Source organism: Clytia hemisphaerica, unplaced genomic scaffold (genome assembly GCF_902728285.1).
Source record: "Clytia hemisphaerica strain Z4C2 unplaced genomic scaffold, Clytia hemisphaerica genome assembly, whole genome shotgun sequence".
NCBI lineage: Eukaryota > Metazoa > Cnidaria > Hydrozoa > Leptothecata > Clytiidae > Clytia > Clytia hemisphaerica.
The window spans coordinates 288,986-316,877 of record NW_027103772.1 but is presented as its reverse complement, the minus strand read 5'-3'; the positions used below and the strand labels follow the sequence as shown (position 1 = coordinate 316,877).

At 36.5% G+C, this 27,892-nt stretch overlaps 1 protein-coding gene across 1 annotated transcript; it reads left to right on the top strand.

Annotated features, from left to right (window-relative positions):
- Positions 1–30: 30 nt before the first annotated feature.
- LOC136806079 (glycogen debranching enzyme-like) lies at positions 31–27,892 on the top strand. The gene is made up of 25 exons (XM_067062650.1): positions 31–192; positions 504–1,055; positions 1,401–1,626; positions 2,231–2,324; positions 3,313–3,425; positions 3,955–4,122; positions 5,072–5,341; positions 6,093–6,150; positions 6,548–6,671; positions 7,185–7,348; positions 7,998–8,099; positions 8,921–9,067; positions 9,695–9,866; positions 15,013–15,155; positions 15,672–15,796; positions 17,581–17,813; positions 18,631–18,898; positions 20,649–20,888; positions 21,513–21,738; positions 22,034–22,278; positions 24,549–24,664; positions 24,883–25,076; positions 25,638–25,735; positions 26,745–26,832; positions 27,049–27,892. Exons 1-25 carry the CDS (start codon positions 114–116, stop codon positions 27,316–27,318), a joined length of 4,515 nt encoding a protein of 1,504 aa, XP_066918751.1. The 5' UTR covers positions 31–113; the 3' UTR covers positions 27,319–27,892.

Genomic DNA, 27,892 nt, shown 5'->3' with positions numbered 1-27,892 from the left:
ATTTATACATCACATCTGGCTCTTAGTTTTCAGACAATTTGATTGATTTGAAAAAAAGATAAGAAATAAAAATAGAAATGTTATTTGCTTGATTCACAATAAAGAAGTGGAGTATGGGTTTTTTGAACATACAAACATTACAACTGGTCAAGGATGAAGATATATCTTGCAATGTTTACATCGTCAAAAAGGGTATGTTTCAATCCATTCAATACTACAAATTGCCAGTTTTACAAAGAAAATTACTACAGATATTTTCCTTTTACCTTCTTTGTAAGGGGATAAAGTTAAGGGGAAATGCACTCAATAAAGTGCAGCTACATACTTGTGTAATATTTTTTTCAAAAAAGGCTTTTTTAGTATATAGATTGATTCCATGTGACGTCATTTTCACCCACAATTGGCCATTTTTCTTAGGAATGATAATTGATAGAAAGAATATGTTAAAGGATGATTTAGTAACACCTTGATAGCTCACAATAATCAAATATATGTTATTTCAGGTTGGACACTGCACTTTTTACTAGATCCTGTGCTCGATTCAAAAGTTACCACATTTTACTGCAATCATCCAGTATCTGCTTCTGAAGAGTACAATCATGAAACATTCCATAATTACCAATGGACAAGTCATCATAATGACATCTTATTCCCGGACAGTTATGCTCAAGTAGAAATCAAAAGAGCCGGTGTTTTCAAATTTTATTTAGAATCTGAAAACAAGGAAAGATGCTGTAATGGATTCTTTATTGTCCAGCCTGATTTGTATTTTGATTCTGGCAATGTTATAGATATCCAAAGTGTCACCATGCAAACTGTTCTTACCAAATGCCTTGGTAAGTTTGCTGGTTGGAAAGGTAGACTCCAAGTAGCACGAGAATGTAATTACAATACAATTCATTTCACACCTATTCAAGAACTCGGTGAATCAAATTCCAGTTATTCTATCCGTGATCACCACAGATTGGATCCACGGTACGGAGATGATTTCACCGAATCCAATTTGGAAGCTTTTGTCTTGAATCTACATAAATCGTGGAATATGTTTTCAATAGGTGAGTCTATCTGATGGTTTGTGTGTATTACTGTGTATTTTTGTATTGTAATAATCGTAACTTTAAATTTAGCAAAAAATTCAATAAATATATAAAAAAAACTTACAAAAACAAAAGAAATTTGATCCGTTGATTATTTACAGATGTGCAGATTTTGAGAGAATTCCACAAAAAAAATCAAGTCCCAATGCAATGGAATTTTGTTGAAGGGAACATTATCCCCGAAATATTTTCATGCCATGCATTACAAATCTACTTATGATTCTATTTACTCAAACCCTAAGATAGTATCCACTGGAAGCTGTATTTTTTAGTTTCTAAACTTACATTTTCTCCGTTTTATAGTTGATGTAGTTTGGAATCATGTTGCCAACGATTGCAAATGGATTACAGAGCATCCAGAAGCATCCTACAATCTGGTGAACACACCTCATTTGCGACCAGCCTTTCTGGTAGATCGCTTATTATGGTATTTCAACAAAGAGATTATTGACAATCAGTGGAAGGGTGAAGGATTACCCAATTTCATTTCAGAACAATCTCATTTGGAATCACTGGAAAAGATTTTAAGGTAAGTGAGGCCGTTTGTTTTGGCTAGGTAAATATACTCTGACTGTTTTTAACACTTTTTAATTTATAAAGATTTTAAGTTGGTGCTGGAAAAAAAAAACGGACTGAATTTTCTTTGTGAAGTAAAATGTGAATCTCAAATTTATATATCGAAAGGGAAACACTTTGCTTTGAGCTTCTAGTTTCAGGGATTTTTCTAAGCACAGCACAAGCTGGGGCCGTTTTCGTAAACTTAGATTGAATTTGTAATGCCTGAAAGGGAACTTGTTCATCAAAGCTGTACATTGATGAGGGCAAAGCTCCCAAAAACTCACGAATATGTAGATAATAAGTAGTTATTGTTGCTCATAAACAACAAAAAAGGTTAATTTCGCTAGAAAAAATCTCATTTATATATTTTAGATTGAGTTTCAAAAACCCAATCTTAGATATTAGTATTTTGGCCGGTATACGGACATAAAAAAGTGGTTGGAAGAATCCCTGTTTTAAGACTGACTGTGGAATGTGAAATTTTTTTTGTATCTTTGGTTGGTCAGGCGATCAGATCGAATTCTATTTCTGTCAATTCCTTCTGATTGAATGTATTTTTTATATTTTCACTTCAGGAAGAAACTATTGGATTTACGTCTTGAAGAATTCTACATGGTTGACATTAAAGAAGTTTTGAAACAATTTGAAAAGGAAAAACAATTGCATAAGGTATATAGCGACCGTAGCTTGAACGTAGAGCATCCAGCTACGATGCGTAAGGTCGTGGGATCAAACCCTGGTCGGGTCATACTAAAGATTTCTTAAAAATGGTACTTGATGACTCTCAGCTTGATGCTCAGCAATTAAGAGAAGGATGAAGGGTAGGTAGAGCAATCCAGAGAGAAAGAGTGGCGCCCTCCCTTACCTTCGGGTAGACAGCTATCGAAAGAGGAGCCTTTGGGTCGTAGACTTACTTATATAGATTTTGCGAACTTATTTCGTTTGTTTTCGAAAGATATTGAGCTTATCCTTTGTATGTATCAAACTGGACGTGATCACATATATTATTTATAATCCTTTACAGTTTAGATAGGCTAACTACCCAAAGATTTTCCGTGGAAGTGTATCCAGTTTTGAAGACGATTAGTCCACCATTTTGTTTTCTATTTTGCCGTAGATTTTCGAACGTTCGAATATCAAAACATTCGAATGGTACTGTAACGACCAGAGAATTGAAAACAAGATGGTAGACTAGTCAGCTCTTAACCTGGACATGCTTCTTTTATACGGTTAGCCTTATCCAGTCAAGTAGTTAGAGATCAATTGAGGGTTTTTATCAAAACTAAAAAAAAAAAAAACATGATAAACCAATCTGAAACTTTTATTAGCCGTCAAAACTGAGTCAAAATACAACGGTTGACAAAGCTGGCGAATGGCGTTGAAAAAGCTGGTGAATCAAAGAAATACAAGGTATCCATCCCTGATCCATGTGTTAATAATGTTGGGACAGGAGTCGCTCGATCGACCGCAAGGTCTGTTACTGTGAGGCCCCGTCATTTACACTCTCGGAGATCTGTCGTGCACTTCGCTGTGCGCGGCGCTGGGACTTGGGACAAAGGGTGCCTTCAACCAGCCCAGCCTGGCAGGGCCTTCCGAAGGTAGTCACGATACTTTTTGTTTTGGAGCGATTTTGTTTATTTTAAATTCTTTCTCATAGGGTGGTGGAAAGATAACTCCACCAAATTTTGACATTATTCAAGATTCTGAATATAAACGACTTGGATCCACGATCGATCTCTCCGACGCATTAGCAAGCTTTGCTGATGTTAGGTAAGGTCACTCTTATTATGCATTTAGTTGAATAATCTCGGTAAATTTTTGGAACGTCGGACTCATGTATATCAGCTGATGCTCTCTAATTCGATTTTCAAGGGGGAATTAAATTTTTATTCGAATAAGGGTCTATATCATATTAAGGAACGATGGTCGAGTAGTCAAAGCCATCAACGTTACAAACCAGGGGTTTTTGGTTCGAATCTCAGTTCCTTCCAATGTTCCATTCAGTTCATTATTAGCCGAGCTGGGGCTGGCCGTCGAACTTTTTTCGTAAAAATAATTGAAAGACTGCCTAAAAGTCCCTACATTACTGGGCTATGCATATAAAATATCGACTTTGCCCGTCCATTTATCTATCGCTGGGAAACCTATCAGATAATCTGATGCTGCAACATGTCAGCTAGTAGTGATGGACAGGAGAAAAAGTTAGCCACGTTTTGCTTATCTTTAGACTTTGTTTTTGTAGGTCTCGTCTGATATTTAAAAGAACCATTATTCTCGACTTTCATAATTCTCCTTTTAGTTCTCTAAAGACATACCTGGAAAAACTAAACCAGAACAAACGCGATTTCAGGGATTTTGTCATTAGTAAAGTCACCGAGAGCACACTCGGTCATATACGGTATCACTTCCTCGATTTAAACGGTCCGAAATATGGTGCTGTGACTGAAGAGCACTCCATTGCTGTCAGGTGAGTGTCCATTTATTTTTACTTTATTTGCTCGTTTTCCTGATACCTAAAACTACAGTTGAGGCATAGTGTCAGCCCCCCTGCTGGTTGGGAGGTTACACCCTAAATTTTTTCCAAAAAAGGAGGGGGCTGGAAGTACACCAATTTTTTGGGGGCACCTATGTACTTGGGGGGAGCTAAAATCTCATCACTTAACGTGGGGGCTAAAATAATTCAGCTTAATAGTTGGCTTCAATTACTCAAATTCTCATGAATCTGAAAAATTTTCGAAATATTTTATCTTAAACTTAGAACTGAACGCAATTTATATTGGAAAAACCTTTTTTAATGGATCAATTTTTTTAAAGTGTCTAGGGTCAAAAGTCCTGGGGGCTACTAAAAAATTCATAAAATCTTTGAGGGGACTTGTAACTCAGGGGGGACTTAATTTTTGCCTTGGACCTAAACCCAGGCTGACGCTATGTGAGCCACTTTAACTCGAACCTTTATAACTCAAGCATCTCCTCAACTCGAACAAATTTTCTCATCCTTTCAGTTAATGATAATGCTTTTTAAACCTTACTCCATATCTCGAAACAAATTTCTGCTCACCGTACGTTTTCGAGTTGTTGAGAATATACTGTATTACTGCGTAACGCCCTTAATACCTATAACTTCGAGAAGGTACTTCTAATCAATTAAGATGAGACTTTCGATAACCCAGCTGGCACACAACGTTGTTTTAACGTTTATATAACGTTCACAACGTCCATATAACGTTAGATGAACGTTAAAACAACGTCGTGTGCCAGTTGGGAATGTGGATACAGTGGAGTCTCCATTACTCGAGCCTCTATAACTCGAATGTTTTCACCGTCACAAACTTGAACCTCCTGCAGGCTAGTTAAAAAACAAGGACACTACTACGTCTCGTAGACCTTTACTGAGTTCTGTATTTACCTATTTGCAGATATTTCTGTTATCCATTCAAAGATGCTAATCTCACGGCTGACGAAGAACTTGTAGAATCTCCTTCGAATGCTAATCTCATAATGGCGCACAACGGCTGGGTTGCTGGAGGTGATATCTTGAAAGGTTTCGTGGGTGAAGATTCCCATGTATTTCTATGCAGAGAACTGTTTGCTTGGGGTGATTCCATTAAGCTGCGGTATGGTGATTCCCCGGACGACGTTCCGTTCCTTTGGGAATACATGAAACAATACACCGAACAGATGGCAAGGTACGCTTTCTTCCAGTGTCAAAAGTTCGTCCGTTTCAGACGAATTTTAGTTTCAGTGAAGTATAGTAAGGCTTTTCTCAAAGTTCTGCTTAATTCACCAACATTTCAATATGCTGTGTAAAATCCGTTTTCCGTCTCAGACGAATAACCTTACTTCAGCAATATTGTTCTTTCTTTTGGGCAATTACTTTTTTTACGGAATTAATTTTCTTATTATCAATTTCCCTGGAGCTATCTTCACGATAACTGACTGAAGCTGACCGAAGTTCTCTTCACGAAGTTGTTATTACTTTTGACAGTGGAGTGATGATTGTATGGTTTAAAAGACCTTCAAACTAGGGATTCCCGGTTCAGCGATGGCTGAGTGATGTGAGGTTTCAGCCGCTCAAAGCAGGGGGTTTCCAGTTCGAATTCCGGTTCTTTTTCCCGTTCAGTTCATTAATAAGTTGACCGTTGATCCTCATGAAACGATCGAAAAACTTCTAAACAGATTAAAACAAGTCCTAGATTACTATATGATGTCCTGAAAACATCGATAGTCAGGGGTTTTGCTTTGTTTTTGGTGGGCTGAACAATGAAAAGTTAACTGTGGTGATTTTTAGACTGTAGGCCGATGAATTTTTATCAAGTCCAGTGTATTGGTTAGCGTGAATATGTACTTAAGGTGCCGAGGCGAATTTTTAGACCAGTGAATTGTAAACCTTAAGCAGCCACTGGTAACACTATTCCACTTGTTATCTTATAATTTTAGAATATTCCACGGTGTTCGATTGGATAATTGTCACAATACACCTTTACATGTAGCAGAGGTATGGATTATTTGTACCAAATATTTGAGATGGTTTTTACAATTTACAAAACATTCATTAGCTGCATAATATATTTTAATCAGTATTTTTCTCCTTTTTGAAATTAGGCGAGGAAAATGTCCCCAGGAAAAAAAAGAAAAAACTGTACACGGGTTTTCCATTAGCTGAGTGGTATAAAAATTGTGAGCAAATAAACTTTCGTTGGCTGACGAAAAACTGAAAAAAATTTCCACACAAACTGATGTTATCCCGTAGCCGTAATAATTATCATATCATCATATAACATATCCACATTACTGTATTACACTGATTATACACAATTACAGTCTAGATTGATCCAGATACCTGTCTGCTACGTATCGGAGAGTATATGCCTGTCTCCTTAATTTCATTATAGTACCTGTTGGATTGTGCCCGCAAAGTTCGTCCAGACCTCTTCGTGATTGCTGAGCTGTTTACTGGTGACGAGAAAACGGATAACATCTTTGTCAATCGACTTGGCATCAACTCCATGATCAGAGGTATTAGGCTTTTCCATCATTTTTCGTGTTCCACTGCCCTCTGAATTTCTGGCTTAAAAATAAAAAAACCCTGGATATGCGACCTGAAAAATCACCCCATGCGTCCAAGTGGATAGGAGATTTGAGGATATCTTTACACTTTGTGTTGCACCCCCTGGCTATTCTCTCCTACCCCCTGTATATCCAAATAGCATTGAACCCCCTGGATGACCGATATCCTCAACAGGGATCAAGGACTATTTCTGGAAAAGCCTAATTATATAGTGTTCAAAGTTCGTGTTGAAAAATCTTGTTCTAATTGTTCTTTTAAAGCGGTTTGACCCTTCAAGCAGCTTCATGTTTCATCAAAGTAGGGAAGTATATTGGAGGGGGAGTCGATTATCCCTGAAATTTAAGATCCATACTTATACTACTGCCAGCCTACATTTTATTATGCGTCATACTCAATGAGAATTTTTATCATTTTGAAATATTTTAAATTACGTTTTTTAAATATTTGAAATTATTTTTTAGAAAACATGGGTGCATTCTCACCCCATGATTTAGGGCGTCACATTCACCGTTATGGTGGTCCGCCCACTGGTTCTTTCATGTTACCAAACAAACGCCCATTGAAACCCTCAGTTGCTCCAGCCTTGTTTATGGACATTACACACGATAACGAGTCCTTGATGAAGGTATATACTGTAGCGTTTTCACTCTTGTACTAGATCTCAAAATTACCGTATGGTGCAAGACAGAATTTAGGGTCTCAAAACTGGACCCTTAAAATGCAAATTTAAACAAATTTGAGAAAATTTATCCTTTTGGTGCATTTTATTAAACATTTTCAAATCAAAAATGGTCAGCTTCCCTGCGTTTTGTGCAAATACAAGGGCCTTAAGTGCCGTACCGCCAATTATTTTTCCGTCAGTGGACGCAGACCTAATTTTACATATTTTTACGATTTAGCGGCCGAAGACCTGTTGAACTTAAGCCATTTTTTTTAAACGAATGATGTTATTGGTCCTATATCCCTATAGTCGTCGCAACGATTATTCAGGTCCTTTGACATCTAGATGATTTCGCCTCTTCTTTTAATCAAATTCAGCTGAAGGGTTCGATTATCGGAAAGGTTACCGTTACTGAGTATTCCTAAAATATATACAATGGATACTTGCTAGTTCGAAGTTCTGTTATTAAGATCTTTCTATAAGTTGATAATTGAAGCCCTTTTAAAATGCTTTCTACAATTCAAATTTGGTAATTCAAACAAACAAGATTTCCCCATTGGAGTTTGAATTAATGGGAGAAAACCGTACAAATCACTTTGTTTTCTTCTTTTAGAAACGTTCGATATTCGACTTCTTGCCAAGTTGTGCATTGGTAGCTGCTGGTAGTTTCGCAACAGGGAGCACTCGTGGTTATGATGACCTCGTACCTCACTATGTAAGTGATTAGATCAGAAATTTGGAAAGTTTTCTAACCCCCCTCCCCCGTTTATTAGGCACCCAAGAGAAAAGACGGAGAGGTCCAATCTAGTGTTTTATATATGATATCTGTGAAAAACCCATGGTATTCCGAAATATGATGTTGGAGTTAGCGCGCATTTCTCAGCCGGAGATGACTTACTCCGGTTTTCCCTTCTTTGTAACTTGGCTGAAACTTTTTTTTATTATTATTATTATTATTATTATTATAACGTAACATTTGCAGATGTCAAACTAACAGGTCGATAATTGACTGCCAAATTCTGAGGTCCCTTGTTTTTGTAGATAGGTGTGACATGTGCCACCTTCCAATCTTGTGGTAATGAGCCTTCAACTTAGGATTTGTTCATAATTACAGCCAAGGGTAGAGACTTCCGCTAGTATCCTAGGGTGTATTTCGTCTGGACCGAATGACTTATTATGGTTGAGCTCTTTCAATTGATTCTGTACCATCACCGATGGATAAATCAGTTGTATTTTCAACTTTAGGAAGCTTACCTACTGCTTCTTTTGCGAATACACTGCAGAACTGCCGTTGAAGGATAGTCTTTTTCGTGATCTTCATGCTTTAACGATGTTTTGACATTTGGTGATTCAAGTAATGATGAAACTGTACTAGAAAATTTCATCTTGTTTTGCACATGTGACCAGAAGATTTTCGGTTTGGTCTTTGCGTTATCACAAATTCTTCGAAACTTCACATTGTTTTTTTCTGAACATTTCCACACAAGTTCCTATTATTTCTTTATGATCAAATCCGTCTTTTTCTACCTTTTTTAGATACATGTTGTTGAAGAGAATCGTTTATACCAGACATGGTGTGACCAAAAGAGTGATGGTTCCATATTCCTTGGTGAAGGTCTCATCAACGCCAGACAAACATTAAATGCCATCCACACTGACATGAAAGCAAATGGTTTTGAGGAGGTAATTATAATTAGTCGGGGATCAGAACAGGGGGGGGGTCATGCAGTTGAACCCAGACATCATGACGGTTGTTATCGTGGCGGGTCATATTTGATTTTTGGAATTTACAGTTAGTACCTTGTGTTACTCAAATGCACTTAGTAGTGCGAGTGGGGGTGGTGTCAACCTACCAGCAGTCAAATGGACTCAGTACTTTTGGGTACTAACTGTTAAGGGTCGTGGGTGTACTCTCAAATTTTCAATTTTGCACTTAGTCATCATGATGTCTAGTACCACCTGCATACCTCCCCCCCCTGAGCAGAATTAAATATCTCGAGTTAGAAGCGTTTTTGCTTAACCCACGAGAAGAATGGGGTTGTTATATACCGTTGGAACGGAAATTTTATCCTGATTATGGAAACCCAGGTCGTAAAAAGTCTAAATTATAAGAGTTTACTAAAATTCTGATTTAAACTTATTGTTATTATATTTTAAAACTTTAATTTCAATTCGTAAAAAAGTATCCAAACATAAAAATTTGATTATTGCAGTGACGTAGAAAAAAAATCATGTACTAAAACACGAATCCTTTGGTGTGTGAGCTCTTAGAAGCACTTTTATCGAGTTTCTTACCAACTTTCTGTTCAGATTTTCGTTGACCAAATGACGAAAGACGTGGTAGCAGTAACTCGACACTGTCCGCGAAATCACCAAAGTATAATTATTGTCGGACATTGTTGTTTCTCACGACCAGCTGAAGATCAATATCCAAAAATTGGGCGGAAAATGCATGGTGATTTCCCACCACTTAAAATAGAAGGTGAATTTTTTTTATGTTTTTGCATTCGAACGTTCGTTCGTTCGTTTGTTCGTTTGTTAATCCGCCTAACAAACAAACCGAACTAACAGCTTTTCTCGGAATTGGCTCATTTAGTTTTTTTCTGATTATTTTGAAAAAATGTGCAATATTGCAATGGCCAAAATGTGGCAAGCCCGATTTTCAATTTTCACTGAAACAAATTTTTGAGTCTGGAACTTTTTATTAATCGTCGGAGCAGCCGATTTTCTCGAGAAAGTTAATCCCCATTCCTAGGGACAGGTTAAGAAACAAATAATATTTCCCGTTATATGTTTATATGGACTCAGCAATGATTGCACAAGGATTTTGATATAACTGTTAAGCTTTTTGCTCTAAAAGTTACACGAAAGACGATTGGACTCGAGTTTATAGCATTTGAAACTTGTCTTTCGTACAGTACAGTCCATAAACTGGAAACAAAATCTTCTCCAGATTTAACATCAAATTATTGGGGTCTCGTTAATAATATCTTCAAACGACTTTTACACATCTATATTATAATACGCTTAAGTCGGAACTCTCCCATTCTCGCATGAGGCTTTTTCGCTAGCGATTTTTAAATACACGGCAATTTTTTTCGCGCCTTTTTGATTGTATATTCAATTCTATTCGCCAAGTGCACTTCCATTCAAGAGAGCACATTTCTCCTTGATGGAGAAACACAACTGACTGTGCAATAGCACTATCAGCATAATTTATAGTTTTTTAAAAAAAAGTTTATGTCGGTTATGAAATAATTTTGATTCACATGGGAATACGTCGAAGATAAAATTTGAGTTTTCAAAAAGACATCATATTTATGATTACCCTTGAGATTAATAAAGCTCCGATGACATTTCCCTTCTATTTGATACTCTGATAAAAACATTTCAATTTAATGGACTTGACAATATGAGAAAAGTTGATGACTTATTCCCAATTCAATTATGAAATTTTAATCAATGTTTGCTATTTTTTGTTCTATTGAGATAGCAAAATGAAAACGCTTTTACTTACGCATTGAGTTTAATTGTTAAATAATTGTTGACTCTGTTAAGAGGTATTGAAAAAAGGCACTCTTTATATTCCACCGTAAAGCACTGTGGTCTTTGGAGTGATCGGTGTTGCCAAGTACCTCTAATACTGAATTTGAATTTCTATTTGTTTTTTATCTTCATCCTTGCGTGAGGAAAATAATAGTCTTTCCTCTCCCAAAAACCCCAAAAAAAGCACGTTTAAAGTATGACCGATTTCTCGCGAGAAATTTTTAACTCAATTTTCACCAATATTTGCATGAGCATTATTTTTAGCGAGTCAAGAACATTATTGTTTGAAGGTTTTCAACAAAAGAAATTATGACAAATTTATACAATTTAATAAGGAGAAGAAAAATCAAAATTCAACTAAAAATACTTTCACCATATTTTTTAATGTGCATTAATTTTAGTGTCCCCTTAAAAATTTTAAACATCAATTTTTATGAAAAAGGCCTAAATTTAAGAACATTTCTTCTCACAAAATAAGTACATTTGTATACAAATCCCTACAAGTTTCTGAAAAATAGAAAAGCGAGCGAAGCGAGCGTATTAAAAGGGGTAAGAAGTCGTCTCGGACGACGCCGGGACGGCTAGTTTAGTATGTTTTACAAAGAGACCGTTATCAATTTTGATAAGTATCTTGACAACAACACTTCGAAAACGATTTCCGCAATGCTTTTGTAAAAATCTTCAAGAAGGGTGTTTTTTGAATTGGTCCCATATATAGACAGGTAAACTAACTACAGAGGGGGTTTATATAAAGAATCCTACATCTAATAAAAATAGACAAAAAGAACGAAAAATTTCATAAAAAAACGACAAAATTTCAACGCCCACAACCCCGACCCGGTTAGAAAAAAAGAATAGACAAAAAGAATGACAAATTCCACCGTCCACCCTAGACTGGCACGCCAGTCGGGCTGGTACGGTATCACGCGGGAAAAGTGAGCGTAGGAGTTAGGTAAGCGTAGGAAGAAATTTTGTCGGCGGCAAGGGCTGAAAGCCCGACTGGAGCGAAACCCCAGGAAGGAAAAAACGGCTAAGCTGAAGCCCCAATCTTACAACGCCAGATTTCGGCGTTGTAGAAATGAATGAACTTTGAGAAATTCGTGAAATGAGAAATGAAAACTTCCGTTAAAGTCGCAGATCGTGTTGTTTTGATTTTTGAGGAGTGAGTGATCGGAAGAAAAATGGCTGACTTCTAGTGGAAATCTTTATTTGAAAAGATGTTTTGTTTCTTGTTTGATGAGTCTCTTCTTTGTGTATATGTGGCTTTTCTTCATGGTTCTCTGGTTCATGCAAAATTCTTTGGCTTATTTTTAGTTGTTTTTTTGTTTTGATTTGAGAGGTAAGAGAAGATGGAAAATCTTGTCCTTGTAACATCAGTTATCAGAACTTGTTGACTTGTTATCTTTTCCTATTCATAACTCATTCAATTTTAGGAATGGAGTATTCAGATTGCAAACACTATGGACTGTGAGTTTTTTTTTCATTTCAGCTTTCTTTTTCCTAGGTTTACATGTAGTAATCAAAGGGATAACCCAGGTACAATACCCTAACAATTATTGAATTATTTACTGACATTCAAACATAAGACTTTTTAATTTTCCAGGACTCACAAGTCAAGGGTTCTTTATCAAAAATATATGGTTGTTGGACTACCAGAGACTACTACACGACACTGACACCATGTCGTACGTATTGGAAGTGCAATAAACTTTTGTGAATATCTACCTGGTTAACCCTTTGTTTTGAGTTGAATACGTACCGTATCTATCCCTATGATAAAATTACACAGTTTTGAGTAGAAATAAAGCAGCACTGACAATTAAATTTCTCCAAAAAACATTTTCTTTCAAATAATGAAATATTTAAAGTCTTCTTACAACTGTACAACATTTAAAAATGATTAAATTTTTTCACAAAGCTTATGTTTTACTCAATTCTAGTAATGTTTCCAAAACTTATACCTACGTAGAGGGAGATTTCGCAGAATTTATGGAGAAAATTAATTATTCTCCTAAGTTTGGCAACAAAAATTTCTCAAATGTACTGTAGTACTATCACTTAAAACATTTACATATTTTTGAATTGCCAGATTAGTGTGGCAAGAAAATTTAGCCATAAATCTTCAAGTGTGAAGTTAATTATATACATTATAGTACACAGATACTTACAATTTACAGAAAAATGGGTGATATATATGTCACATGTTCAACAACCCATTTTTTCCACAGCTCACTTGTTCAACAAATTCTTGTCAAATTGGATGTCGAACAAGTGGGTTGTGGAACAAATGGGTGCCAAAATGATCGACAACCCAGTTGATTGACAATCCACTTGTTCGACAATCTATATAGTTGTTCGACAGACCAGTTGTTTGAGAAAAGAGTGTCGAACAAGTGGTTGTCGAGCAAATGGGTGTCGAACTAATAACTGTCGAACAAGTGGGATTTCCCCAAAAATTATAGTTGTATGTAGATGAAAATTTGTCAGAATTTATATTACGGTGAAAACTTTAATTTACATAATTATAATATTAGATTGTAAGATCAGTGTGGCAAGAAAACTCTTAAAAAAATTAGCCATAAATCTTAAAGTGTAAGGTTAATTTTTCAGTTTTTTTGGTGTGACGAGAATTCTTCAGCACATAGCCACAATCTATAGAAAAATGTCAGAATTTACAATAATTCTCTTCTCACGATAAAAATACTGCATTTTTCTAAAATTATGAATACTTGTGCCCAAAAACTTTTCTGTCACCATATAAATTCTGGATTTTCTATCAGAGCTATCTTATCACAGCACTAAATTCTGCAAATTTCAATTTTTCACAAATTACATGACATCTTAACTAGCAAAAGGTCTATCTATTTAATTTTCTACGCGTACGTGTAATTTTCCTGTGCTTGGCTGGTACGCTACATGCTGACAGTCAGGACAGGTTGTTTTTTGTAGCAGTGAGTCTGTTGAAGAGGGTCGGCCTGTCAGACAGCAGCCTGGCAGTAATGACATTGAGAGTGATGAGAGGGAGAATCTTTGGAGTTTCTTTAAACTAACCAGGAAATGCTGTTTACTCTCACGATAACCTAAAAATGGTTTTCAAACCGTTTACCAAAAACTTTAGTCAACTACATATTATGTTGACTAAAATTTTTGGTACGGCTTGAAAACCTGTTTTAGGTTATCGTGAGATATTAAAAGTGTCAGATTTATTGATTATTATGATGTTATTATTCTAAAAATAATGTCAAAATCTTTCCAAAAAGGTTATATTGCTGGGTACTTTTGAGCAGAGTTCCTACCTGGTTAGTGCTACTGTTGTATTCATAAAAAAGGGTGTTGGAGGGGTTCACTTAGCTAAAATGAGACTAGAGTAATCAAGTTCCTTAACAAGTAGTCTGTAAGTACTAAAATAAAAAAGCAAAAGTAAGGTGCAGTCGTAGGTGGAGCCAAAATAGAAAAAATATTTCTTACCTTGAATGAAAGAGGCTAGCAAAAAGCCACCAACCTGCATAGGGAAAACGGAATAATCCTTGTACACTTTTGATGATTGTAGAAAACTGAAGCTAAATTGCAAATACTTACCTTCTAAGAATGTATGAATAACAAAAACAACTAAGATGTAAAAGTTTCAAAACTTGAAAAGTGGCTCATCCTTTTACCACCCAAAATTCAAAACAAAGTGGTCTGTCGGCTTTTCTCCCTCCAAAATTTAGGAAAGCACTCCTCCGTTCTCACAACTTCCAAAATGAAGCCGTGGCAGAATGTTCTAGTCTGTTAATCAGCAGCCTCTCACCAACTTTTGCTCGCTCTCCTACGCAGCTCCTATTCTAGCAAACGCCCGCCGCCTTTTTGTTCCCGCCCTCTGACATGATTAATTAACAGACTAGTTTGCTAGTCTACGTCCACCCCTACGAATTCATCCCTCTTTGTTTATGACAGGAATTAACTACATATGGTTAAAAGAACGACAAATTACGCATGCGTGTTACAATGCAGGATTCTTTAGAGGAACAGACTGATATTAGTGATATAATGTGTATCAAGCATGAAAATAACGCTTTTTTCTCTATCTTTTCCACGGCCAGGGCATCTTGAAGAGATTTTATTCGAAGGACAAATCTTGGAGAAGGAGACTATCAAAGAATTTGTCAGACACAAAGACTTTATCAATGGAAACGAAAATGTTGTTGTTTATTCACAGAAAAATATTCAATTGAATTCATCTAACGTAAGTACTCTTACAGTAACCCTTCAAACTCGGCATACCGTGTATACACGATTTTAATTTGCCAAAATACCGACTCCTAGACTTAAGACTATAACTCCTGACCACTTTATTTAAAAGGGCATAAATCCTCCCCAGTTTGCCCGAGTTTTGATCGACCCGGCACGCTACTGGGTGTGCAACCTACAACTTTTTCTGAAGCTTATAGCTATTTTTAAACTTCTCCTCTAGTTCGACAATCTTTTCCAGTTAAAAGAAAGTAAAGTCTTAAGAATTTTCGATAAGAAATAATCGGTTTCATTTTCCACCCAGTTCTTTTGGTGCTTTCAGAGTTACTATTACACGGGTTGCAAAATTATAGCAGTGCAGTCGAAACATGTGATTACTCGAAAAAGTTCACGTGAATTCATTCCCATGTTACTTGGTTTACAACTCAAATTTAATAATATTATTATTATTAATAAATTCGAACCAATCAGAAATACACCTGTGTATTGTAATTATCAATGCTTTTTTTAGTTATGTACACTTCAGAAGACCGATCGTGGAAGTGAAATACTGTTCCGCAATTTCTTCCCTGGTTCCGTTGTTATTTTCAAAGTATCCGGAAAGTTGTCCGCCCGTGATTCTATCAACTGTCTCAGGTATTTTTAAGATTCTAAACAAATGACCTAGTATTTGTGCCAAGGCCACTTATCAGAAACTCCTTATTCGAATCCACACCTCAAGGTGAACCAGCCAGCAGAATTTTGAGTATTTGAAGTGATGAGGGGCGCCATCTTTGGGTTTTCAATTGCCGATCTTTCGATAAGGGGGTCTAAAAATATATATTTCGGTACCCCCTTCAAGAGCTTTGTTCAAAAAATGCAAGTGACTACGGTCTTGAGACATCTGGACATTGGGCCGGGCGATTATCACTTTTAGATAGACTATTCATATAATTGAATTAAGCTTAAATCCATGTCATCTTTTCTTATATTGGAAGTCTATCGTGGCTTGGACCACGAGCTTTACGTTTGGTACGTTTCGAGAGATTCTTCCCCCATCATCGGGCAAGGAGGATGTTTTCTAAACTATTTGTACTAAGACCTTCTGATTACCCAATTATCAAGTATTATTTCCTTACAAGGTGCAGCAGGGGGTCAGTGTACCAGAAGGTGGCATGTATCCTGGGGTGGGTGGGTGTTTGAGAAAAAAATTTGTCATGTACTACCTGTGTACTATAATTGGGGTGTTGGGTCCAAAATCGAATTTGATTTTTACTACCTGTGTACCAAAATAGGGGTGTTGGGTCCAAAATCGATGTTAAAAGTGTGGAAACAAAAATTCTACTACTAGATCCCACTGAAATGAAGGTTTATCGAGTCAATGTAAACATTCGAACATTTGAATTCAAACATTCAACATTGGTGCCAACTCTCACGCATTGGGTGTGAGACTCGTGCATTTCCACATGGTATCGCTTAATTTTTGAAAAGTTTGATTTCTCACGCATTTTGGATTTTTGAGAACAATTTTCCTGTTTTTCCGATTTTTGGAAAAAAGTTTTCCCGATTTCCCGATTCCCTGATTTTCCGAAAAAAAGTTTTCCCGATTTCCCGATTTTCGGAAAAGTGTTTACCCGATTTTCCGATTTTCGGAAAAGAGTTTCTTTATTTCCCGGATTTTTCTAGGTAGTGCCCGGTAGTAAATGGGGGGAATGGGGTGGTTTTGGGACTTTTCCATGTAGTATGGTGTACTTCAGGGGTGGGTGGGTGTCAAGTTTTGAAAAATACCTTGTAGTACACATACATGCCGCTTTCTAGTACACTGACCCCCCCCCCTGGGTGCAGTAACATGGGGTACCATATGTGTAAGGTAAATTGCACGTTTGTTTTTTAAGAAACTAGTTTTACCAAGCAGCCTCAATGTTTCTTAAGAAATCGGCCTTTTGATCCTTAAATGTTTCTTACATGTTTCTAAACTTTGTCAAGCTTAAAGGACGCATGTCGATAATACATTAGTCTATAGACTAATCTACGGTACTTTCCTATCTTCTATATTGATTTTCTGACTTTCTCAAGTGTTTCTAACTGTTATGTAAGTATTTTTCCAGATTTTTCTGGAACTTTGCCTTGATTGGAAGGTTCTTAAAAAACAGAATAAAAAAGTGTTATTTTCTCATTCTCAGCCTCAGCATCTTTCTTAGATGTTTCTTAATTTTTTGGCATTCTGAGCCTCGTGTTTCTTAAAAGTGTGTTTCTTAAAAAAACAAAAAAAACATGTATCTCTCGAATATCCTCCACATTTTCCGATAATGGGGGAAGAATCTCTCGAAACATACCCAAACGTAAATCTCGTGGTCCAAGCCACGATAAACTTCCAATATTAATATCACAGGGTCGATAAACTCAAGCTTATTTCGATTCATCTTTTTTTATTTTCACAGAGCTACCATCAACACACTCCCTGATTTCCAGGACTCTAACTCAAAACTCCTCATTGATGGTGGAGAAGGAAAAAACTCCATCACGGATGTTAAAGAAATTGTGAGCAAGCTCTCTTTAGTAGATTTAAACAAAGTATTGTATAGAAGCTCACAGGAGGAGGGTGATGATGGATTCGGTGGAGGAGTGTATAATATTCCAGGACATGGTGATATAGTCTATTGTGGACTGCAAGGTATAAGACACAGATTTCTGTAAAGCTCGAAGGGTTAGATGTCGTGCTTTAAGCTCTTCCAAGCAAAAAAAAGTTTATATCGCAAAGAATATTGCTGCTATTGTTTTCGAAAACCCGCGAAGCTTCTTATTGGTCAAGCGCTGAAATTCTATTGTAATGTCACGTGACCTAGGCACAGTTTTCAGCCACAGCACGACATCTAGCCCTTTGGGCTTTATAAATCTATGGTATAAGAATGTGCTGAAGCCAATGATAGATTATATACCCTGGACTATACTTCTAGCTCCTGGCCAAAAAAAATCTTTGACCAGAGTTTTTTTGAAAGTGTTACCCTAATGGTAGAACTATTCAATGTTGGTGAAAAAGTTTTTAAACGGAAAATTTCACGTTCTGATCTGAAATTTTTTTTAATTTTTTTAATTTTTTCTGAGGCTTATTAGATCATAGCCATTGACTTCCAAGCCCGAAGGACTGGACTCGAGACTCCTGGATGGGACATTTCTTCTTATTTCCCATCCAGAACGCCCGCGAGTGTTTTTTTTGCAAGCGCCTGATTGAAAGTAAAATCTATCGCTAGATTTCAAAAAACGCAGTCCTCAAAAACAAAGGAACCGCTAGATACAATCCGTTGTCATGATTACGGCGCTTACTGGGCGCGTTCTGGATGGGAAATAAGTGGGTTCATTTTTTCTTGCCTGGGAAAGGTTAGAGATTCTACTCTAGCCCTTCGGGCTTTAAACTCAATGGTCATAGCTTAATTGAGTCTTCTGCTGTAATGAAATATCGATCATTTAACAAGTGTGTACTTTTATTTAAGGTATCATGTCCGTATTATCTAAAGTGGCTGAAGATAATGATCTCGGACATCCGATATGCTCCAACTTAAGAGAAGGTGACTGGCTACTCGGCTATACGGCGAACCGTCTGAAACATCATGAAGGAACGAAGCCTTTGGGACTGTGGTTTGAAAACATATTTGATCATATGAGCGTATTACCACGTTTTTTGGTGCCCAGTTATTTTGAAGTCATTGTGAGAGGTGTACACTCTTTGTGTATTGAAAGATCACTGAGCTTGTTGTCAAGGTGAGATATCAATTACCCTAACCTATTGTTTCAAAAAGTTGTACGGATAGGGGGACTAGGTTCGAATTCACAGGGGCGTTTCTTGGTGCCCAGTTATTTTGCAATCATAGTTAATTGAAAGATTACTGAGATCATTGTCATTGAAGATAACAATTACACGTTTTTAAAAAAATAAAAGAATTTGTAAGGAACAGACAGTTAAACTTAAACTTTTGCAAAATTTTAAACAAAAAGTTGACAAAATATTGGCGAAACAACACTTGATAAACGTCTTTTTCTGTATTGTAGCCCATTGTTATACTTTTTACATAAGTTACATACTTGGCAAATCCAATCTTAGCAGCTAAGTAAACAAGGAACATGGAGGCTGAAATTCTCTGGAAAAATAAGGAACTTCATAGGCTTGGAGCCAAGTTAAGGTTCCTTATAAAAAAACGTGTAACTCCTTTGCTAAAAGTTGCATGGACTGGGTTGGAGTTTCGAGTTTCGAGTTTCGAGTTTCGAGTTTCGAGTTTCGAGTTCATTAAGGCATTTTTGGTGCCCAGTTATTTTGAAGTCATCGTAACACACTACACATGCCTAAACTTTTTTTCAAGATGAAAATCAAAACACTTACTGAACCTTAAATCGTGAGGAGACTAAGCTAGAGTTTACCAGGTTGTATTGATTCCCTTATCAGCCTTAAAATCTGAAAAAATTTCTTTCTTATAAACTCGATGACCAAAACTCGGAACTCGGGTTTTTGATCAACAACTTTAATAGGTCTCCTCACAAAAAAAAGTCTAAAATCTTAAAGTCTTAAAGTCTGAAAATTTGGATTAGAAGATAAAACTTTTGTTTTGGGCTCCTAGACACTTTTAACAATTTTTTCTGTGACACTGGAAGATAAGAATGGTAGAAAATGGCGTAAATTTCAAAAGTACAATAAAAAAAGAAAGTGATGTAATGTGCTCATCGTATATCAAAATTATATGGCCATATTTGAACTGCCATTAGCCAGTACCTTACAATCAACCAAATTTTCCTCCCTCAAGGTGGATGTGACAAAGTTCTAGACTGTAGGACAGTCCTTTTTCGTACTTCTGCCTTTTTTTTAAGAACGAGTGAATTTTGGCTCATCATAGTGTCCTCCAGGGTTTGTTCCCCCCACTAAATTCTTGATTTTTTTAAATCTCCCCCCTCTTTTTTTTCCCCCTGTGACTTTTCAGTTTTTTAGTTTCCCCCCTCTTTTTTGCTTTCCCCCCAGAAAATTCTGAAAATATCAGATCCCCCATATACCCGTATAAATTTCTCAAATTTCAACCTGACACAAACGTAAAATTTTGCTGCAAAAGGAATACTAGACAAAATAGAACGAAAATTGGTTAATTTTTCAATCATGATCTAATCACATGATATCATGTGGACTGACCTTGGTTGCTGAGATAAAATTGAAGTGATTTCACACTTCCCCCCACCAAATTTGCCAACTACTGATGTTTTCCCCCCTCTTTTTTTTCCCCCCCTTTACTATTCAAATTTTCACTGTCCCCCCTCAGTCATTCAAAATTGGAAAATTGGTTTCCCCCCTTTATAAAGGGGGGGAGGACACTATGCATTCTGGGATGTTTCTAGTTCTTTCAGATTTTAAGTGTTCTCACGATGTTCTTAGTTTTTTCTTAAGTTTTGGTGAAGTTTCAGCCTCGTTTACTTATAAAATTATTCTTATAAAAAAAGCATGTATTTCAGCATTTTCAATTTATTCTTTTAGGTTTGTTCAAGATGGTGCCACATTTACCAAGCACCTTTCCATGGCATCCGTCCAGCTCTGTGGTGAAGTAAAATCAGCACGTTTACCCTCTGTGGAGAAGATCAACCAAAAAGAATTGACTGTAACCCTTGCTGCTGGCTTACCGCACTTCTCCACAGGGTTTATGAGGTGCTGGGGTAGAGATACTTTTATTGCACTCCGTGGATTGATGCTCATCACTGGCCGTTTCGATGTAGCTAGGTATAAAACTGTCTTTATATTCTTTATACTTAAATGTAATTGAATTTCGCGAGATTTAATTTTTCAGTTAAAAATTAGTCAAAAATAGCCCTGCAAACGCTAATTTTTGGCAATTAATCGGATATGTTAAGCCAAATATCTGATCATGGAGATTTTTTGCGAGTTTGATATTCGTAAGAATAAAAAAAATTTGTCCACCGTCTTCAAAAGTGCAAATACAAAAGCTCGAGAGCACTCCGAGCAGGAAGGAAATGAAAAATTTATTAAAAACAGACCTCGCAAAAATAATTATCTCTTCTCTCGAGCTTGATTTCTTCTTATAGGGACTCATTTCTACGGCTAGTTCAATGGCAATACAACATAATTCGCCCCTCCTAAAAGGCTATCATGTTACGGATGCTGAGATATGAAGCTAGAATTGTCTATTGACTTCTTTTAAGATTTTGGTTAAAATTGAGCTTCCTGCTCTTGTAGAAAAGTGAAACCTGTTCTTTAGCCTATGATTTTCAATACTGGGAAGGCTGGCTTTATATCCTCTTCAAGGAGTTTCATTTCGTTTGGATTAAGAGCGAGGGGTTCCAATTTTTCAATTCTTCAAGCATCTATTTCTCGATTCCTTTTTAGAACTTTGATTCTCGCTTACGCTGGCTGCGTTCGTCATGGTCTGGCTCCTAATCTCCTTGCAAGCGGAACGAGCGCTCGCTTCAATGCAAGAGATGCCACGTGGTTTTGGTTGCAAGCCGTTCAAGAGTATTGTAAGATGGTGGACGAAGGAGTGGGATTGCTGAATGCGACTGTATTGCGCATGTACCCGACAGATGATAGTGAACCACTTATTAACAACCCTAAGGTGAGTAAGTTATTCTCCCCGTTTCCCATGTGCTAGTGAGGGATTCTATCACGCTTCCTATTTTCTATCTAAACCTGGGAAATCAAATGTGTTGTGAAGCGCCATACTTACTCTCAACTTAGAGTAACTTACCGCCTAGATCAGATTACCCAATCTAAGCTACTCATTCGCTGAGTTGGTGGTGACCGGGGATCGAACCCATAATCCTTAGACTGTAAGGCGAATGCTCTACCGACTGCGCTACCTTCCTAAACTTGCCTTAAAACCAATCAAATAAATTCTCTTTTCTCCATAGAAAGAACCACTTCATCAAACCATCCACGAAATCCTTACCCGACATTATAACGGTATTTCCTTCAAGGAACGCAACGCGGGCATCCAACTCGACCGTGATATGAGCGATCAAGGCTTCTTTGTAGAGGTCAGTGTTGATGAATTAGGTTTCGTTAGAGGAGGTAGCGAACACAATTGTGGAACCTGGATGGACAAGATGGGTGGCTCAGAGATTGCAAAAAATAAAGGAGTACCTGCTACACCTAGGTAAATACTACGTGATTTTTTCTGTTTTTCTTTCCAAATGGAAAATTAAGTTGTAAGACACCCTGCGGAGAGCAAATAATCGCTCAACCTCGTTCCATGCGTATTACCAGCTTTTTGATGCTTACTGATAGCGCTAGATAATATTCTCTGGTGTCAATCAGTAACGTAAATAAAGCCCAGGCTACACAGGGACGAGGTAGACAATCGCTTTTAAAACGACCAAATTTACGGCCCAAAATTAGGCCTTTGAAATCGGAACTTTACTTTTTACACCCTTAGAGTGCAGGTTTTTTCATCTTTGCTAATTTTAACCCTTCCACCACTGGGAAGCCTTGAAAACGTATCCTTAAGTGCACTAGGCTTCTGCTCATCCTCTAGCGATAAAAGTTTCTTATAGAGGCTGCTTAATACTCGGTAGATCCTCTTTCCCAGAATATGCCGCTTTTCGCCGAATTTCGGCGAACAAGCTATTTTAGCTGGCGAGTGCTTATGATGATGAATTTGTGAAGGAACTCTTCCCGTTACGGTTTAGATTTTAGATAGCCTGTAACAAACTAATAACAAATATTTTCATTATTGATACCGATATCAAAAATGCACGTGTTAGTTTGATACAGGCTCGCTTGATTGTTCACATTTTGAATTCAACATGGCTGCCGAAGCGAAGTAGAGAATTTCTCTTTTTTGGAGTTTATTTTGGTTTTTGGAAGTTATAATTTTAGAGTTAAAAGCTTTGTATGTGTAAATTTATGTTCAGTTGTATCTATGGAATGCATTAAGGGAAAGTTGTGTCTCAGTGGCATGAAACAATGATTCAAATTAAGATTTTTTGTTTGTTTTGATTTTGGCTGATGTTTTGGTTACAAGATCTTGAAATTTTTTCAAGTTTCAACAAGTATTGTCACTTTGGAGCCTACAATAAAGCAACAGGTATGTCAAATTTACTTTGTTCTTTGTTACAGAGCAAGATTCTTTGGTTTTCTGGAAGATTTCTTAAGTTTTCAAAGCTACTTTAAAAGAGTTTAAAAAGTCAATTTTTTTGCAAGTTTTTTCTCAAGTTTTAGCCATTGAAAACTGACTCTGGACAAGAGTTTATACCTCTAGTTTGGCCTTGTTGGTATATCATTCCGCAAAGCATAAACCGTGCAGCTGTGATGGAATATTTCTCATATTTTTGTCGGTTTTGAGAACTTTGGAGAGATTGAGTTTTTGTTTTGGCTTTTCGCACACCCGACAGACTCAGTCAGGCTCAAATATTAGAGGATATGATTTCAGTTGATAGTTCTTAGATGTCTTGGTGATACATCTTTAAATTGGAAGGAAACTTAATAAATTTTGTATAATATTTTTTTCATTTTAATGGTTTCAAGGTACAAACTTTCTCTGATCTCAAAACCCATTTTAGAATGGTTTCTTCTTTCAGTTTTTTTATAGTTTCTTTTCCTCAACAAGAGAAAAGAACCTTATTCAATACTATTATACGGATGCAAGAGGATTTTTTCATTTCTTAAGTTATTTTTTTAGAACAGAGTTTAGAGGATTCTTTGTTTTGATTTTTTCTCTGACTTCCTGTAAAATGTAATATTGAAGTCAGAAAGCTGATGTTTATAGAACTCAAATAACTAGGCTTTTCATTACACTGTTTTACACTTTTTCATAACACTTTTTATCCAGACTCTCTTACTGTTATATAAAGTTAAAGTGAAGACAACATATTTTTGTGACTTTTTCTCTTTTTTTATTTTTATTATTTTCTAACTCGCCATATAAAACTCGTCCCTTTCCGTAGTAACTCGCCAAAAAAGGTAAAATCGGCCACCATAAGAGCCACCATAGCGGGAAGGCAAGCCGTACACTATTAAGCAAACCTATATAGGAGATATATCTATAGAGGTTTGCGAATCAAACTATAAGTGCACGAGAACACTTTAAAGAGAAATGGTGGATATTTAATTAGACAGCTCTCCTCTATCTCCTGAAATTTTCTTGATCTTCACTACGGAAATAGCCAGAGCTTCTGGGAAATGCCTAAATAGTTTTAAAGGATAGTTCTGAGTTTTCTTCGTAGCACTTACATCGCATGTAAAGAAAAATAATGCAGACATAGTAGAAATAAAGCAAAAAGTAATGGAGGGAACAAATTTTAGTTTATACAAACTAAATCACGTAAAAATAATCGTAATATCATAAAACGCCTATACTACTTACACACATTATAAACGACTCGAGTCTACTTTAAAGGAGTTTTCCTTCTTTCTTAATATTTTCAGATGTGGCAGTCCGGTGGAGATAATTGGTTTGTGCAAATCTACGTTGCATTGGTTAGTTCAACTACATGGAGAAGGGAAATACCCTCATGACACAATCAGATTTACTTCGAAAGAAGGTACACTTTCGTTTTAACCTCGCGAATAAAACAATATAGGACGCGAAAAAACCAATTTTGATAATTCTTTTTTTTTACAGGGACAGTACTTTCTGCCCAACTGGCACACAACGTCATATAAACGTTCATCTGACGTTATATGGACGTTGTGAACATCAGACTAACGTTAAAACAACGTTGTTTGCCAGCTGGGTTGAAAGTATCTTTATTTTTACCAGGTGACGCAAAGACAGTTTCGTACTCGGAATGGGAATCGAAGATCCAAGAGAACTTTGACGTGAATTTTTTCATCGGGGACGACTCAACTTTCCCGAACATTCACAAACGGAACATTTACAAAGACACTTTAGGTTCAAATCACGATTATTTGGACCACCAGTTAAGACCGAACTATCCGATTGCCATGTGTGTCGTAAGTCATAGATTTTTTTAGAGTGTCCCCTCTCGGTTTGAAAAACTGACGTATGTGCAGCCCAAAAATAGGCCTTTGAAATCATACCTTTACATTGCGGAGAAATTTACCCAAATTTTACGTAAATTTGGGTGAAAAATCGACTCGTGTTTTCTTGAAATTTTTTGTCCATTTTAAGGCAAAAATGGTCCGAGTCAGTTTTCACTTTTTACACCGCTGCAATGCACTTTTCGTAGTTCGATACTAGTGCACTTTGGGATGTCTGAGAAACATACCCTAAACGGCCGCAACGGTAGGTCGCTTACTTCGAGTGTCCGCTTCTGAAGGGACGAGCTACAATATTATCAATGTTGCAATGACGGTTGTCTTGGTGTCTTCAGGCTACTGGAAGAGGGAAGAAAGATTTCCGAAAAATTTTAACTACGAAATAAGTAATTGAATAGCAAAATTGTTACCCTGTATACAAACTTTTTTATTAGAACAATTTTATTGAACTTAAGACTAAGTTTCGACCAAATCCTAAGAACAAATTAAGAAAAGTATTATTCTTTTCATCTACAGGCACCGGGGATGTTTGACGCACAACATGCATGGAAAGCCTTGGAATCGATTGAACAACATTTACTTGGTCCTCTTGGTTTAAGAACGTTAGATCCAGAGTAAGTTTCATTTTACAACGTCCTCGTGTGTCCCAGGCTTTATTTAAAGGTTTTATTTTTACATAAGTGTACCCGTTTCATATCAGACACATATTTCATATAAGGACATCGTCTGCCTATTGTTATATTATGCTGATATAAGCAAAAATGGTTTTCTTTTCCTCTTTCTGACCAATCTTACTCCACATCCGTGTCAATTCAATATCAAAAAGGTTGTAAATTAAAATTGATGAGTAAGCAAACGATATCACTCTTATTTAAAAACAAAAATTTTAATTTATATATGGCAGCCAGAAGTAAGCATCAAAAAAGCTGATAATACGCTCATAATATTTCGTGGTGCAAAGACCTTGTGTTGCATCATTAAAATTTAAATTCAAATTACGTCAACTATTCTTAACCTCATCAACGGTCATGATTTTTGAGGTCGATTCGTATCCTTTATACAGTCTTAAAATTTATTCCGTCTCAGCGAAGTATACGAAGAGGCTTTTTCCGTCCCAGAATTCTGCATAATTCACCAAAATCTCAAAAATAAGTCGTAATTTACTGTGTAAAATGCATTTTCCGTCTCCGATGAAACCTTGCTTTAACCACAAAACATACTAGTCGGATGCTGGAAGCCTATACTCTTGTCTCTCGAATAGACGCCCCCCCCCCGCTAATTGGTAAGAGAAAAAAATCCATCCCACCGCTCTTATTAAGACCCCCCCCTGCTAATTAAATTTAAATAATTTAATATTTTATTACAGTGTAGTTTTGTTAGTATTGGTTCTTATTTTACTTTTTCATTTTATTATGTTCAAGTTTCTTTTTTGTTGTTGAAATTGATATCAATTAAAAATTCCTGTCTTCAAATTACCCCCTCCCCCTCTTATTCCACCCCCCCCCCCCAATTAATAGAATTTAGAAAGTTTTTATACCCCCTGCTTATTCGGACTCCCCCCGTCTATTCAGGAGACAAGAGTAGGAAATTAGCACTGAGTAACTAGTTTCTTTTTTATGCTAGTGATTGGAATTATGACGGAGATTATGAGAATCATTTGGACAACGCTGATCCAAAGAAAGCCAAAGGTTTCAATTATCATAACGGACCTGTAAGTACTGTATTCATATGATTCATGTCGTAATGTATAATGAGGAAACACCCAAAAAGTTTTTGTATTTTACCGTACTTATCTATAACAATCCAAAAGTTCCCTTAACAATCAAACGCGCCAAGAAAAAGTGGCTTCACCGCAGCACTTATCCGAATTATAGCCTTACGTTAAGCATACCGCCCAAAAACATTTCATGAACTTTTTGCCTTTCAGGAATGGGTATGGGTTCTTGGACCTTTCCTTCGTGCCCGGCTCATTATGGCCGAACGAATCGATAAAACCAATTTGCTACCACAAACGATTAGCAAAACACGCGAAGTGTTATCAAGACATAAACGTGAAATCGAGACGTCGCCATGGAAGGGCTTGACGGAGCTTACAAACAAAGATGGCGCATTTTGTTCCCATAGTTGCCCCACTCAAGCATGGTCGTCTGCTTGTCTGCTGGAAGTTTTGTATGATCTTCAAGCCATGATTGATTGATTGATTTGATTTGATTGATTGATTGATTGATTGATTGATTGATTGATTGATTGATTGATTGATTGATTGATTGATTGATTGATTGATTGATTGATTGATTGATTTTTGATATATTATTTATTCATTTCTTCTTTTGAGCAATACTCATCTCTCACAGCATATTGTTTTGTTGGGACTGTTCGTTGTTTTTACTTAATTCATTAATACACCTTTTCGACCGTAGCTGCCAATTGCCGCGCGGCCTTTTTTTATCCGTTTTACCACCCTAAAACCGTCCCAGTCTTTTTTTCGCACTTATATACAATAGAAAAAGGTGTCAAAAAGGATTGGATCGAGTTTAGGGGATAATTAAATAATTCAGTGGTACGTACGATCGAAAAGGTGCAATGTGTTTATAAAGTTATTTGAGTTTTTAATACAGATAACCTTTTTTTATCTTGCTAAATTTGTATATTTTTAATAGAGAATGAATGTACCCCTTTTTGTATTGTATTTGAATGTTTTTTTAGTGAAATTTAGTGCAATAAAATATTATATTTTGTAAGAATATGTCAAAATGGCAGCTTGAACATAA